Genomic DNA, 15,741 nt, shown 5'->3' on the forward strand with positions numbered 1-15,741 from the left:
GAAAAATATTTATTTTGTAAAATGTTTGTTTGTTTTAGCCTTTTGAAGATATCAGCAGTGTGGCTTGGAACAAACAAGTTCAGCACATCATGGCTTCAGCTAGCCCCAGTGGACGTGCATCAGTGTGGGATCTTCGAAAAAATGAACTGATTATTAAAGTCAGCGACCACAGTAATAGAGTAAGGGTTATATTACAGACTACAAAATAAAATATTAGGTAGGAGGAACTGGAACAGTTGATTTTGCAGTCATTTACATTGTTTTATGTTAAGTCAGTTCTCATTTACAACTGACCCACATACATATTACAAATACAAATAAATAATGTTGACAAATCCTATCACTTTTAATGATGGGCGGCCTACAATAATTGTTACAGTTAACCATGGTTTGTTGTTTTTTTTTTCTATTCTGGGTTGCATTTTATCATGAAAAAATTAATTGAATACTTATCACTTACCTAGTCAGTATTAAACAAATAGGTAATATTGAAAATCTATATATTAATTTAAAATAATTTTTAATCACCATTTATGGTGATTTTAATGATCTTCTCATGTTTATAGATGCATTGTTCAGGACTTGCTTGGAACCCTGAAGTTGCTACCCAGTTAATTTTAGCTTCAGAGGATGACCGAATGCCAGTGATTCAAATGTGGGATTTGAGGTTTGCTACATCCCCGCTGAAGGTTCTAGAAAGTCATACAAGGTATACAAGATGCTTTTAGCATTTTTATTTTTTTTAAGAAATATCCATTTTTGAGTCATGGGGTTGCTGGATCCTGTCTCAATACAAGAAAGTGGAAAATACCTAAATTATTTTCTATGTCAGTGCAATATTTAGGAAATACGCATTATATTAATTATTCTACAGTAATGGTGGTCTGTGGGAGTCGGCTCATTTTGCGGATGTCTCTATGTGGTTTTCCTCCCATATCACCCCAAAGGACTTTCTGGTTATGATTCAAAATTGCCCCCACTAAATGAACCTTGCCATGAATTTGTTCATGGTTCTTTTTTTTACCCCATAATAATACCTTATGTAGCTGGTATAGACGATAGCTTTCTGCATCCCTAGGTTGAGTTAAATGGGTCGAAGTGTGATGATAGAATGTCGTAGTACACATCAGTTGTGTGTGTGCGTTTTTTTTGCTTAAGAAAGTACAGTTTATATGGTGAATTTTTGAAAAGTATTAGAATAGCTGGTTATGTCCGCTTTTTTGGTGTTTCATCTATTAATATTTTGATTTACATGCTGTCATTATAAACATACTTTTTTTTTTTTTAAATGTAAATATAAATATTTCCTATAATAAGCTATGATTGATATTGTTGTGTTCAGCTAAACTCTGGTATTCTTATACAATATGATGCATTCTATCATACTAACAGCCAGCTCTAATCTTGAATGTATGTTGATGTACTGTAATGTGTGATTGTGCTCTTTGACAGACTTATGTCTAGTTTACAGCAAGTGTAGGATCCTAGCTTGCTTATGAGACTGCTGTTTACAGGTTAGATAGATGAATGTATAGGTTTTGCTCTTTTCCTTGACTACTAATATTATGAATAAATATTAAATTGTGAATAAGTAATTATGATAAATGAAGTTGTGCAATAAATATAACATTTACACAATATAGTGTCAGTCCAGTTGTTTTTACTGAGGCACCATGTACTTAAAGTTAAGTATATATTAAAGCATTTAGTTTTTTCAAACCAGCATTTTTTGTTATTGATAAAAATGAAAATACAGTGCATTCCATAATGTATTGGACAAAGACACAGTGTTCTTTGATTTGCACCTCATTTCCACAGTTTAAAATGACAGATCAAGCAATTCTGATGTGATTAAAGTACACATTGCAGACTTAAATTTAAGGGTATTTATGTACATTTCAGTTACAGCAATTAGAAATGACAACACTTTCTATATATCCCCCCACCCCCACCTTTAAAGGTACAAATAATATTTTGGGACATAGGACATTTACTGCTTTGTTGCATTTCCCATGCATGCAATGACTTTCTTCTTTATTTTTCTTAAATTTTGTGAGATTGTAATATACTACTCTATAATGGAGATTCTTTCAGATTACATTTCTGTTTAGATGCACAGGATAATTTATGTGTGTGTTATCACCAATTATTTGTTTAGGCTTTCTTCTACCATTGAATTTAGTGGTTTATTATAGTTCTGTTTTAATATATTGTTATAGCCTGTATTTCTTTTTTAGTGTTTTATGTGGATATTGTTTGTATCCAATGTTATATATACTGTGTTCTTTCTGAGATTTTGTGATGTTCCTTGTGCGTGGGAAGCGCACTATATAAATACAATTTATTATTATTATTATTATTATTATAATACTATATTACAAATCCTTGTTATTTACAGAGGAGTACTTGCAATTGCTTGGAGCCTTGCAGACCCAGAATTGCTGTTGAGTTGTGGGAAAGACAATCGAATTTTATGTTGGAATCCAAACACCGGAGAGGCAAGCAATTTTACAGATATTTCTTTCACATCCTAGGAAATGTTTCTGGGACCATTATTTTTTGCATTGAATATTATTTGATGCTCAAGTGTTGTGTTTTTTTCTCTTCATCATTATTTTTGTCATTAGAATGGAAGAAAATTGTTGTTTGTTTGAAAGTTGCCATTTCTTAATGGTAAGGAGTTGCATTGTGGTGAGGTCTTTGGTAGGAGTGATGGATGTTTTTAAGGTTGAGGTGGGATTACATCTTGGATCGGCTCTGAGGCTGTTCCCCATGGACTATGATGTTTGCGGATGGCATTGTGATCTGAAATGAGAGTAGAGAGCAGGTTGAGGAGACCCTGAAGAGGTGGAAATATGCTCTACAGTCCCTGACAAAAGTCTTGTCGCTTGTGTACAAATTTACCTGAAGTGCCGCTAAAATATATTTCTAATCAAGATTTCGTTACAAGAAATGGGTCATTTCAATCCCATCAGCTTTTGTAATAATGGCAAAACGTGCAAAACGAAACTGACAAAAAGTATTCTAATATTCACAGCTTGGTAAAGCCCATTGAGTCAATTTTTGGCAAGACATAAGTGTTGTTGCCTTGTCATATGAGCTTCACCTGTGACTAATAATGGATCAATTAGGTCTCAGGTGTGTATAAAAGGAACCCCAGTACACTAGACCTTCACATCAACTGCAACTAGACCTCTGCAAACATGCCTAAGATTCACCCTGAGACTAAAGTGTTGATTATCAAGAGGCTGAAGACCAAATCCACTGCTGATGTGGCAGACACCTTCAATGTATCTCAGCGTCAAGTTCAGAGGATAAAAAAGATTTGAAGAGACTGGAGACGTTTTTGACAAGCCCAGGTCAGGAAGACCCCCGCAAGACAACTGCTCGAGAGGACCTTTTTTTGGCTCGAAAATCCAAGGCCAGCCCATTTTCCACTGCAGCAGAGCTCCACGAGACCTGGTCACCTGAAGTCCCTGTGTCAACCAGAACAGTTTGTCGGATTCTGTCTCGAAATGGCCTCCATGGTCGAATCAGTGCCCATAAGCCAGCACTAAACAAAAGATAATTGAAAAAACCGTGTGGCATTTGCCAAGGCCCAGAGCCTGCTAAAAGGATGGATGCTGGAAAAGTGGCAGAAGGTGGATTTTTCAGATGAATCTTCTGTTGAATTACACCACGGTCACCACAAATATTGCAGGAGACCTACTGGAACCCGCATGGAGCCGAGATTTACCCAGAAAACAGTGAGGTTTGGTGGAGGCAAAATCATGGTCTGGGGTTACATCCAGTATGGGGGTATGCGAGGGATCTGCAGGGTGGAAGGCAACATCAATAGTCTAAAATACCAAGAAATTCTAGCTACCTCTTATATTCACAACCATAAAAAAGGCCAAATTCTGCAGCAGGATGGTGCTCCATCGCATACTTCCATCTCCACATCAAAGTTCCTTAAAGCGAAGAAGATCAAGATGCTCCAGGATTGGCCAGCCCAGTCACCAGACATGAACATCATTGAGCACATGTGGGGTAGGATGAAAGAGGAAGCATGGAAGACGAAACCAAAGAATATTGATGAACTCTGGGAGGCATGCAAGACTGTTTTCTTTGCTATTCCTGATGACTTCATCAATAAATTGTATGAATCCTTGCCATACCGCATGGATGCTGCCCTTCAAGCTCATGGAAGTCATACAAGATATTAAATTTGGATCTCACAGCACCACTACTTAATTTGCTGACATATTTTTGGATTTGCAGTAAAGTTGTTTATTTTCTGTATAGGCGACAAAACTTTTGTCTTGCCCAAATTTGACCTTTCTGTCTTGATTAAATGATAAATCTTTTTATAGTGAAACTAATTTATTTCAGTGCATTAAACATCATTTGGGAGGGCTTTAGCCTTTCATATGAGCTATTTCTAACACCAGTTGATTAATTAAAAGTCAGGTTAATAGCAGGAGTTTCTACAAAATAGAGAAGCGACAAGACTTTTGTCAGGGACTGTAGAGAGGAGAGGAATGAAGTTCAGTAGCACCAAGATTGAATACATGTATGTCAATCAGAGAGAGGTCAGAGGAAAGGCGAGGATGCTGGGAGTAGAGGTGGTGAAGGTGGATGAGTTTAAAAACTTAGGATCAACAGTACAGAGTATGTGTGCCTTAGAAGTTAAGAAGAGTGCAGGCAAGGTGAAGTGGACAGATGAGAGTATCGGGAGTGATTTGTAACAGACTGTTACCAGCAAGAATGAAAGGGAAGGTGTACAAGACGGTAGTGAGACCAGCTGTGTTATGTTGGTTGGAGACAGTGGCACAGACCAAAACAAAGGAGAGAGAGCAGGAGGTAGCAGAGTTAAAGATGTTAAGATTTGCATTGGGTGTGACGAGGATGGACAGGATTAGAAGCGCGTACATTAGATGGTCAGCTCAGGTTACTAATAAAATAATAATACATTTTATTTATAGACCGCCTTTACCGTGCTCAAGGTTGGATGGTTTAGAGACAAAACCAGACAGGGGAGATTGCATTGGTTTGGACGTGTAGAAGAGAGATGCTGGGAATATTGTGAAAAAGGTGCTAGGGTTGGAGCAGCCAGGCAAGTGGAAAAGAGGATGGCCTAAGAGGAGGTTTATTGATGTGGTAAGAGAGAACATGCACATGGTGGGTGTGACAGAACACGATGCAGAGGACAGGAAGATATGGAAACCGATGATCTCCTGGTATGACCCCTAACGGGATCTGCTGAAAGAAGATGATTGATTCTTGTTTATACTTTCATAACCTAGAAGTTCAGTGTTTTGCTATGTTGTTGTTGCAGTTCTACTCATTGTCAGTAAATGCTGCTCTATAAGTAAACATATTGCATGGTTTATTCTAAATAAATACCTGCAGTGTCTAAGCATATTTTTTTTGTAAGCTGATTTTAAGGTAAGACTTAAGCATATCTTGTTTACTTCTTGTACAGTATATTATTAGTACTAGTTACTAATAAAGTGCCCCCTGGCTTATTAAGTGTAAAATGTTACTTAAGTATTAAACACTGCACATCTTTATCTTCAGTCTAGGTGATAGACTGATGGAATAACATTACTGGTTAATGATCTGGTTTGGTGGAAATTTTTTTATTTTTATCCTGATACTTTTTTTTTTTTTTTACATAGAAGTTGACTCTGTCTGGACCTGTCACACTAAATTACACCTCTGCCTTCTGTATCTCTGACAGCATAAATATGCTAATTTATAAAGACTTAATTTTTATAACTTGTATCTTGATTTTTTTTTTGTTTTTGTTTTTTTTACACGGTGAAAGGTGTGCTTTATTGCTCATTCTTGTATTTTTATTCAGGTTTTATATGAGTTGCCTACCAGTACTCAGTGGTGCTTTGACATACAGTGGTGTCCGAGAAATCCAGCTGTTCTTTCTGCTGCTGCCTTTGATGGAAGTATCAGTATTTACTCTATCATGGGAGGTACTGTGGAAGGCCAAAGGCAGAAACACACAGATCAGGTGGATAACTACATTCCTTTCACTTAATTCTTCCTGTTTCAAAGAATGTTTACATGTAAATCCTAATTTTTAAAAATCTTATTAATTTATAACATCAAATGAATATTCGGTATGCATTGTGCTTAACAAAGTGCAGGAATGCTGAAATATCTAATATTTCACTGTGTTTAGATTGCTTATAATTATTAGTCTACCGGTACATGGTGGTGGTGAAATATGTGCAGCTTTTTTACTTTATAGTATTTATAAGTTGTTGCCAGTTTTATTTATATTAAAGAATGGTAAAAGCCTGTTAGCTTTTTCCCCCCAAAGAGACCACTATTAGAACTCGTGGCATAAGTAAAGTATTTACTTGTTCTTGTCTAGCCTTAATGATTGGATTTATTTTATCAGATATGTTTAATATGCTGCCTGAAATTTTTGCATTAGTCACTTATGGTAAGACTTTACAGTATATGAGAACATTCCCAAGACAGGTGCTGCTGTTCCTGCATATTAAATGTTTGGTTTATTTTTGACTGTACCTCGCTTGGCCTCTTATCTTCAACTTTGTGATACCAATTTTACTTTTGGTTATAAATAACTTTTCCTATATTTGTGTGTTAAATGTTTTACTTTCGATAAATTTTAGTGTTTTGAAAGGTGTATTGTCGAGCTTTATTTTCATAAGTGTGTTTCATTTTTATTCTCTTGTCTAAGGAAGATTTTCTTTTCTCATTTAAATTTTGAGTGTATCACAATTTCATTTTTTGTTCTTGGATTTTTAGTTAATGAGTTGCTAGGTTACATGTTAGTGTTTCAAAGAACCATCTTGATGATTCAGATGACTCTGTAAATTTGAGCGCAGCAAGTCTGAGGTTTCAGATTCTTCAGCAAGAGCCTTTATAGAAAAACACATTTTTTCAGTTTTGAAGTTTGTGGTAACACACCTTTATACACACGTTTTCACCTTCACAGTGCTCTTTTTTGAATGGTAAAGGCTCACCTTCTAGTTGGATTGAATTTCTGAGTTGAGTATTTTTTTTTTGTTTTGTAGTGAAGTCCTTCCTTCTGGTCACATTGGTTTTTTGGGTGGAAAAAAGCTCATCTTTCAGACAAAGAAAATTTTAATTTTTGACTTTTGTGACTGCTTATAACATGATTTCTTTCAATTGTTTTTATGGTGAAAGCTTCTCTCATAATTGTGGTGAATTTTTGAGGGTTTTTTTTTTCTTGTGGCAATTTACCTTCAGTTCTCTGTATATATTGAATCAATTAACAAGTGCTTTTAGAATAGCATTTTTTTTGTATTCTGGTTTGGACTCTTGGTGTTTCTTTTTGACTGATGTTTTTCTGGGTGCATTATCTGTGCATTTATAATTTTGGTAAATGACTTGCATAACTTTCAAGAAAGAAGTATTTTGTGTTATTTCTGGAGGACACATGGATTAACTGCTTTTAATATCATAGCAGTGCTTTGCAACACATGTTGCCAATAGTCTGTTCAGACCGTTTCACATTTTTCTACCTGGCAGCACAATTAATTTGCTCATTTTCAACCTAGCTTATTTGAATTTTTAAAAACTCTGAATATATTTAATTGTAGTATATTTTATATAAAGGTGTTAATAACAGGTTATAATGTATCCTGACACAACTGCTTTTTATGTATTTTATAAAGTTAACCTCATCCTTTGGCAATCTGGATCCATTTGGTACTGGGCAGACTCTTCCTCCATTGCAGATCCCTCAGCACACTGTTCAGCAAAATCCTGTCCTACCTCTGAAAAAACCACCAAAGTGGATTCGAAGACCTGTTGGAGCCTCCTTTGCTGTGTGTATATATATGTATTTTTTTAACATTTGATCTTAAGCATTCTAACTATTTTGACATATAAAACATTCATTCTGACATAAAACCACTACCAAAATTACTTTATGGTAGCCCTTACAACTACTAAATGTATGCAAGCAAGTTAGCCTGTTAACCAGTTAGCAAGCTGTTTTTCTGCCTTTTGGAAGTAAAAACAACAACTGCATTTATTTATATGGCACTAGCCAACCCGCGGCCATACGCTGCATAATCAGGCCGGTTTTTTAATAATTTTTAAGCACAGGGAGAAAATTATTTGAAAAATCAGTAATGTAATAAATCGGCAAGAAAAGCAACATTGTAACAATGCACGGAACGAACCAACACACAATCGTCCATGCGGCGCTCGGCTGCGGAGGGTGGAACAGAAGGAGAGGAGAAGGACTTCCTCCGTCATGCTAGTCTGCTGATTTCTCATCCAGTATGCACTACCTGCTCATGTGCCCACCTCCAACTCGTCACTCGAGTCGTTGTTGTCTTTGTACATTCCAGATGCAGCTGTGACTCACGTAGACTTTTCATTGCTCCGTGCGGTTTTGGCTGCCTTTCCATATATAATCCACCAAGACACCCAACCACGGTAGTAGCGAGGTGGGAGGGGGGTGTGTACAAAGTACAGGAGCATCTAAGAAGACGCATGTTTGTTGCGGATGCGAATTGCTATATGTAGCGTGTAAAACAGTTTGCTATGGTGCACACGGTCATGTGTCGTAACCGAAAACTCGATTTTTAAAGACTGCTCACTTCATTGTGTTTTAACCTCAGTTGTAAAGCAATGTTTTAAGGATCCCATGGGATACCCCTCGCAAACAGTTTTACACGCTGCATATGGCGATTCGCCTCCGCGAGAAACATGCTTCTATGAACAGTCAAGGTGTGGGAGGGGGGTGTGTACAAAGGGTAGGGACGAAAACAGTGGGAGCATATGAGTCGCACTTAGTGGGAATTCCACGGTTTGCAGCCTGAATGGGGTTCAACGGCTTACCCACGCCTAGGCACACGCTCAATCTCATGCATAATTATTTATTGAATGCTAAGCACTTCTGGAAAGACGCAGTAGTCTAAAACGGGTTGGTGTGAAAATACAACAGTAAGTGAATGAAAAGATGGAACTCTGGAGAGAGCAAAATACAACACAATAGTGACCCCGCGGCATAACAAACGCCGTATAATAATTATTTTTTGATGGTTGAACACTTCTGGAAAGACACAGTTGTCTAAAAAGGGAGTGTTTGAGGATACAACAGAAAGTGAATGAAAAGATGGAACTCTGGAGAGAGCAACATATAATTGTCCGTGAGTGATGAAGACGCATGTTTGTTACGGATGTGAATTGCTGTATGTAGGGTGTAAAACCAGTTACACCAGATGGCTGGAGGAAAAAAAATCTGCAGGGGATCTGAGCCCATGAGACCGCCCACCCTCTTCTGGGCACTCTACCTAACATAAATGATCTAAATCAGTCCTCATAGTTTTCAGGATTCACATGGAAAAATTAGATGATGGTGGTCATGTGGACTTCTGGCCTTCAGTCCCTCAATGTAGGGTTGAAAATAAAATTAAAACTCCAGTAAAGCTTTTTCATAGTGTTTACCATTTCTGCCAAAGGGAAAAAGAAAAGTTAAATGTGAAGTTGACAGTTGCATCACTTCAAATGTGATATTTTTCAATTTCTTAATGAAAAATCGTTAAGTGATTATTTTTTTAAATATTATTCAAAATAATTTTAAAAATTTCTTCCATAGTTTGGAGGCAAGCTCGTGACATTTGAAAATATAAAGACACCTTCACAACAGCCATCGGCTCCACGTCTTGTCCATGTGAGTCAGGTTGTCACAGAAACTGAGTTTTTGGACCGTTCAAATCAACTTCAGACAACGGTACAATCTGGAAGCTTTGCTGAATTTTGTCAGTTTAAAATAGATGCATCTCAGACAGAACTGGAGAAAAATGTGTGGTCCTTTTTAAAGGTAATTCAATTTCAATTTCATTTTAATTTTGTCTTTTTAAGGTAGAATATAGAACTTTAAAAATTGTTTATATTATATCCCTTTTTTTAAGATCAACTTTGAGCGGGATCCACGTAGCAGATACTTGGAGCTTTTGGGTTATAAGAAAGAAAAGCTTGCAGAAAAAGTAAGTTGCATTTTGGTATGGTTTATAGTCTTTTCAGACTTAGAAGCACTTAAAACACCTTATTGAAGATATTAAATGCCATTTCTGTTTACAGACAAATTGACTAGATTTCCTGTATTTTAATTGACAATAATCCATCCAGATTTTGTTTTCTTTTGTTGGAGCCAAATTATTTTGCATCTGTTCATAATTTGTTGACTGGTCCATGAATTTTGCAACTCTTATGTTTGCACATTTGGCTAGGTTTATTGGTATTTTTCTTTTACTATTGCATACATCAGTTCTGCTAAACCGTACATAGAATTGGTGGATGTAAACTTTTTTAATTTAGCAGGAATTTCCTAGTAACATTTTCATCATTTTAGGAGCTTCAGTAGGATTTTTTAAAATTTTATTTGATCGGTTATATCCACTCGCTTGATTAATGAATTAATCATCACTTTACAATACAGTAATCCCTCGCTATATTGCGCTTCGACTTTCGCAGCTTCACTCCATTGCGGATTTTAAATGTAAGCATATCTAAATATATATCACAGATTTTTTGCCGGTTCGCGGATTTCTGCGAACAATGGGTCTTTTAATTTACGGTACATGCTTCCTCAGTTTGTTTGCCCAGTTGATTTCATACAAGGGACGCTATTGGCAGATGGCTGAGAAACTACCCAATCAGAGCATGTATTACGTATTAAATAAAACTCCTCAATGATATACAATATGCTTTCCACATGGTGCTTTGCACACTTCAAAGCTCTAACAACCCGTATTGATTTTTGATTGTTTGCTTTTCTCTGTCTCACTCACTCTCCGACATTCTCTGCTCCTGACAGAGGGGGTGTGAGCAGAGGAGCTGTTTGCACAGAGGCTGTTTGCTTAGAAGATACGGACGCTCCTGTAAAAAATGCTGAAAGACTATCTTCACATTGATCCCTTCATTGCTACCACTTTATCGCGGGTGCTTTGTATACTTAAAAGCCCAACAGCCCTATTGATTTTTGATTGTTTACATTTCTCTCTCTCTCTCTCTCTCTCTGACATTCTCTGCTCCTGACGGCACTCCTTTCAAGAGGAAGATATGTTTGCATTCTTTTAATTGTGAGAAAGAACTGTCATCTCTGTCTTGTCATGGAGCACAGTTTAAACTTTTGACTAAAGGGTGTTATTTCATGTCTAGAGGACTCTAATAATGTTAACAGTTTGGGAGAGTTTCTAAGGGCTTAAAATATATAAAAATAACCATACAAACATATGGTTTCTACTTCGAGGATTTTCACCGATCGCAGGGGGTTCTGGAACGCAACCCCCACGATCGAGGAGGGATTACTGTATATTTTTTTTTAAATACTGATTCTTTGTTAATGTTGAGTCTGTTTTGAAGTCTTGTACATTTTTGTCTAATTATATTTATTCTTTTAGGTTAGTCTAGCATTTAAATGTATGAAAACCAAGTTGTTTTTTTCTTCCACAGATTGCTACTGCACTACAGAAGAACAGTATTTCACCTGGAGGAAGAGAAGAGGTAGGGATATCCCCAGCAAGAGTGATGAATGTGCCACAAAATAATGTGCATTATTATCTATTGGAATTTGTTCTTGTTTTAAAATAGAATCCATTTTCATCTTTTAACATGACCTTGCCACTATCTGATTAGTGAGCATGAATCTTTACTACTGGAGCAGTTTTTCATTCACATGGAAAGGATTGTTTTTTGTGAATGTGTTTGTTTCTTTTTGGATGAAACAGGTTGTCAGTTACAAATTTAGAACTTCTGAGTACATAGGCTTGAATGTTTATTTCCTGTCAGCTGACTTTATTTTTGATTGCAGGATTTAATTTATGCCATCTACCTGAACCTAAATAATAAAGCATAAACTTAGTGTTTTTTTTTTTTGTTTTTTTTTTTTTAGTAATTATTTTAAAATTTATTTTGGAACAAATCCATAAAGGTTAAATGTGAAATTATCTTATTTTTGAAGTCTTAGGTCCCTATTTTATTGAAGGAGAAATGAGTGTTATTGCCTTATTGACTGAAATTCTTTTCTTTTATGTGGCTGGAAACTGAAGAGTAACTTTTTTATATATAATATGGAGAAGAATACTCCCTTGTGTACAAATGACGTGTGTATTATTTATCTTGGTAGACCAGTTGCCACTAGGCTGAAATTTTGAAGTAATTTTTGATGTTTGGGCATTAAGACACAAGTAGACTATTTTTGCATAATTCTGTTTTTTGTATATACACAAAGCACCATACCAAAACTAAATGTAGCCACCTCATTCTGTTGGTTAATGGCTTCCAGCACAGCAGGCATGATGGAGCAAAAGTTGGCTGAAATATTCCTGACTTGTTGGTCATTTCTTGTAGAAGTGACAATGGGCAACTGTAAAAAATTACAAAAGAAACAAAATAGTTACGTAAAATGTACATCAAAAATGTATTTTAGGCCCCCTTAAAAAGGAGAAAATAGTCTGTATGTCATATTTATCACTTTTGTGGGTTAATGTGTTTGTCACTTCAATGCTCATTATGATGGTAGGGGCTCTGCTATGACTACCATGCACATAGCAGTGCATTTCCAGCATGAGCAGACTATAGAAATGAGGACTGTCAGCAGGAACCATGAGCTGTGTATAAACAGTGGGCTGAAACCAATGAGTGCAGAGATAATAAATGTGTCCGTAGAAGGATGAAACTAAAGGAGAGATGCGGTGAAGGGAAAGCAAAGAATGTGGTAGTGTGGCTGGGTGAACTTCTTGAGAGACAGAGCAAGCGGAAAAAGAGTCTTGGTTTAAGTTTGCCATTTATTGACCCTTGCAACAAGAGTAGCAGAAATCAACCCTCCCCATTAAGGCGTTTCCAGTAGCCATAACAGTGGTTAAGGCAGTATATAGTTTATCTTTTCTGACCCCATTCTGTTCCTCTCCATCCTTGCCTCTATTGTTAAAAAGCCTGTTTTTTTTTTTGTTTTTTTATTTTTAAACTGCATTCTCACGTTTTCTTTCTTACTATGCTTGTGGGTTATTTAACTGGCCTGACTGCATTTCTATACTTGTTCACAAATCTGAAAATATCCAAAGTACTACTGGTCCCAAGCATTTCAGATTAAGGATATTCAACCTGTATTATTTGCCTTTATTTTTCAAATTAATTTTCAGCAAAATTATTTTTTTCCTTTACTTTTCCTGCATTATTATTGTTTCTTAGCTGAAAGACATACTGCAGTTGTTACAGCTCCAGGACAAACAAGTCTTCCTCCTGATGTAGTGTTTCTAGTAGAATTACTGCCTCTGGCATTTAACCCTAATGCAAGTAATTTAAATCAGTTTTCCAGTCTGTCGTGAAATCAATCGTGCTGCTTAAAATGTTCATCTTAAGCTAAAAAGGCTGGTTTGCTTACAGTGCCTGTAAAGAAATTTCCTTCAGCTTAAATTATCTTTATATCCATTCCACCTTCTCTGATCCCTGGTTACCTGTTCCCATATATATATATATATATATATATATATATATATATATATATATATATATATATATATATATACTATTTTTTTTTTAATGGAGTAAATGGAAACTAGTGCAGGAGAGTAGGTATAAGGAACATGAAACTTACTGCATACAAACAAATGAGAGTAGTGTTAATGCAGATAATGTGCAATTTGTATTGGCTGATTTGAGCCAGTTTAGTGGTGACCAAACCTTTTAAGAAGTTAATAGAGAAGTGAAATTATAAACACTGGCAACATTTTTCAGCTGTCATTCAATCATATTGTATACACTTCTCCTAATTCCATTCATATCTGTGGGTAAATAATTGGCTTTTATTAAAGATAAATTATCTGTAGACTTGGAAAAACACAGTAACCAACAGTTTAGGGTTTCATTTGTTTTTGTGGTAAATTTTAAAAAGTGCATCCAACATTTGCTCCTTAATTGTTATGTCTAACATTGTGTTTATTATTAACATTTTACAACTTTATTCAAATAAATTGAATCTTTGAAAATAATATCGTTAGACTGCATGTTTGCATGTAAACCAGATGATTTTCTAACATTTTATGATTATGACTGCAATCATTATTGAATCTTGGATTTTCTTTACTGTCCTCCTGCCCTTGAATTCCTTTCTGTTCAGCTAATTTGTGAACCTGAACAGGAAGTTGAAACTGCTGAATGTGAAGCAGTGGAAGAACAGATTCTAGAAGAGGTACTTAAGATTCTTTTTTTCTCTCTAAAATTTTATTTTTCTGTTATTTGATTATGTGAATGAAATAGTGCAACCCTTTATAAAATACTGTACAATGAAATAACAATTTTGTTTAATCATTTTCAGCATAAGATTCAAGATTGATTTTATTTGACAAATGTAACAATTTATAAGGAATGCTTAATATTCTTATGAAACAAATTTAAATTATGTTCTGTTTAAAATGCTTTAAGTGACAATATTAAATTCCAATCTGGCTAACTGGTTCTGCATTAGCCCAAAGTTTAAAACAGCTCATCACAGGGCTCAGTGTTTGTTAGCAAAGTGATATCTGGTTATTAATTGACTTATGTTTATTAGGATACCAGAATTATTCTTGCTTACGTACTGTTGAATGAATGCTGTAGTGAAGTATAAATATATTTCAGTTCTCAGAAGATAGGTTTTTATAACAAAATTTATAGAGGCATCATTGTGCTTTTTATTAGAATTGGTCATATTTCACTTTTCTTGTACCTGCTTTATGTCTATGTTCCATTTAGAGTGTAGCCTTGGGTTTAAGCATTCTATTGCATGTTCATTTATAAGTATTTATAGAAATTGAATAAGACCTTGAATTAGTATTGCTTTTGTTTCAAGTCAAATCAGTAACATTTCTGTGACAAACACCCTTAGAATGGCAAATTTTGTATTATAGGTGATACTGTTGAATTTATTTTATATTTTCGTTTCCATTTAGGTTGACCAATCAGATAATGGGATAGGAGAAAAAACTGAAAAAATAAAGGAGACATTTAATATTTCTGTCAGTGGAGGCAAGTAGCAGGCTTCTGTCACTGCTTTTCAATATTATTATTACGGTCTTATTTAAAAGATTTTTTTTCTTTGCATGGTAATAGAAGAAATTCGGAAGCATCAAGTGCATAGTGTATACTCATGCAGTTCCTTTGGAAAAGTAACTGAGGCTCTGTTGCTTAAGGGGCTTAACCAGGTTTACACAACATGTCAGAGGTGTGAGCAGAAGCAGGTGTATGGTATAAAGTCCAGTGGCCTGTGTTAAAGAGCTGGCTTTTTGTTAAAATAGCCATTCTCAAAATTCTAATGGCAAGGTAAAGTAGATGATCTTGCAGCTCATTGTTTTGTGTCTTACCCCAACACTCTTATTTGCAGATGTTGATGGCCTTATAACTCAAGCCCTTCTCACTGGTGACTTTGAAGGTGCTGTAGATCTTTGCTTACATGATAATCGCATGGCAGATGCTATCATACTAGCAATTGCTGGAGGACAGGAACTTCTTTTGAAGACTCAGAAAAAATACTTTGCCAAAACACAAAGCAAGATTACAAAGGTATGTACATAATAAATATATATATATATATATATATATATATATATATATATATACATGATTCATACAGATGAATGAGAGACTTTGATTTTTAATAAGTCTTCACACCTTTCTGAAAACATGTTTTCATCTTGTCATATTGGTTATTGAGTGTAGATGCATGGGCAGGAATGTCAAATTTATTCCTTTAAA

The 15,741-nt window shown here is 35.5% G+C and overlaps 1 protein-coding gene across 5 annotated transcripts in view; it reads left to right on the top strand.

Moving 5' to 3' along the window:
• Window positions 1-15,741, top strand: part of sec31a (SEC31 homolog A, COPII coat complex component) — a 58,511-nt gene that overhangs the window by 9,265 nt on the left and 33,505 nt on the right. For 4 of the 5 annotated variants that reach the window (XM_039758829.1, XM_039758830.1, XM_039758833.1 and 1 more), the window contains exons 6-16: window positions 39-179; window positions 567-709; window positions 2,399-2,498; window positions 5,846-6,007; window positions 7,668-7,820; window positions 9,605-9,829; window positions 9,921-9,995; window positions 11,464-11,514; window positions 14,129-14,200; window positions 14,940-15,015; window positions 15,371-15,549. In XM_039758829.1, coding sequence (XP_039614763.1) covers window positions 39-179; window positions 567-709; window positions 2,399-2,498; window positions 5,846-6,007; window positions 7,668-7,820; window positions 9,605-9,829; window positions 9,921-9,995; window positions 11,464-11,514; window positions 14,129-14,200; window positions 14,940-15,015; window positions 15,371-15,549 — 1,377 coding nt within the window. The remainder of the gene's footprint in view (window positions 1-38; window positions 180-566; window positions 710-2,398; window positions 2,499-5,845; window positions 6,008-7,667; window positions 7,821-9,604; window positions 9,830-9,920; window positions 9,996-11,463; window positions 11,515-14,128; window positions 14,201-14,939; window positions 15,016-15,370; window positions 15,550-15,741) is intronic. The other variant, XM_039758831.1, reaches the window with a different exon arrangement.

Source organism: Polypterus senegalus, chromosome 7 (assembly GCF_016835505.1).
Source record: "Polypterus senegalus isolate Bchr_013 chromosome 7, ASM1683550v1, whole genome shotgun sequence".
In the NCBI taxonomy this organism is placed as follows: domain Eukaryota; kingdom Metazoa; phylum Chordata; class Cladistia; order Polypteriformes; family Polypteridae; genus Polypterus; species Polypterus senegalus.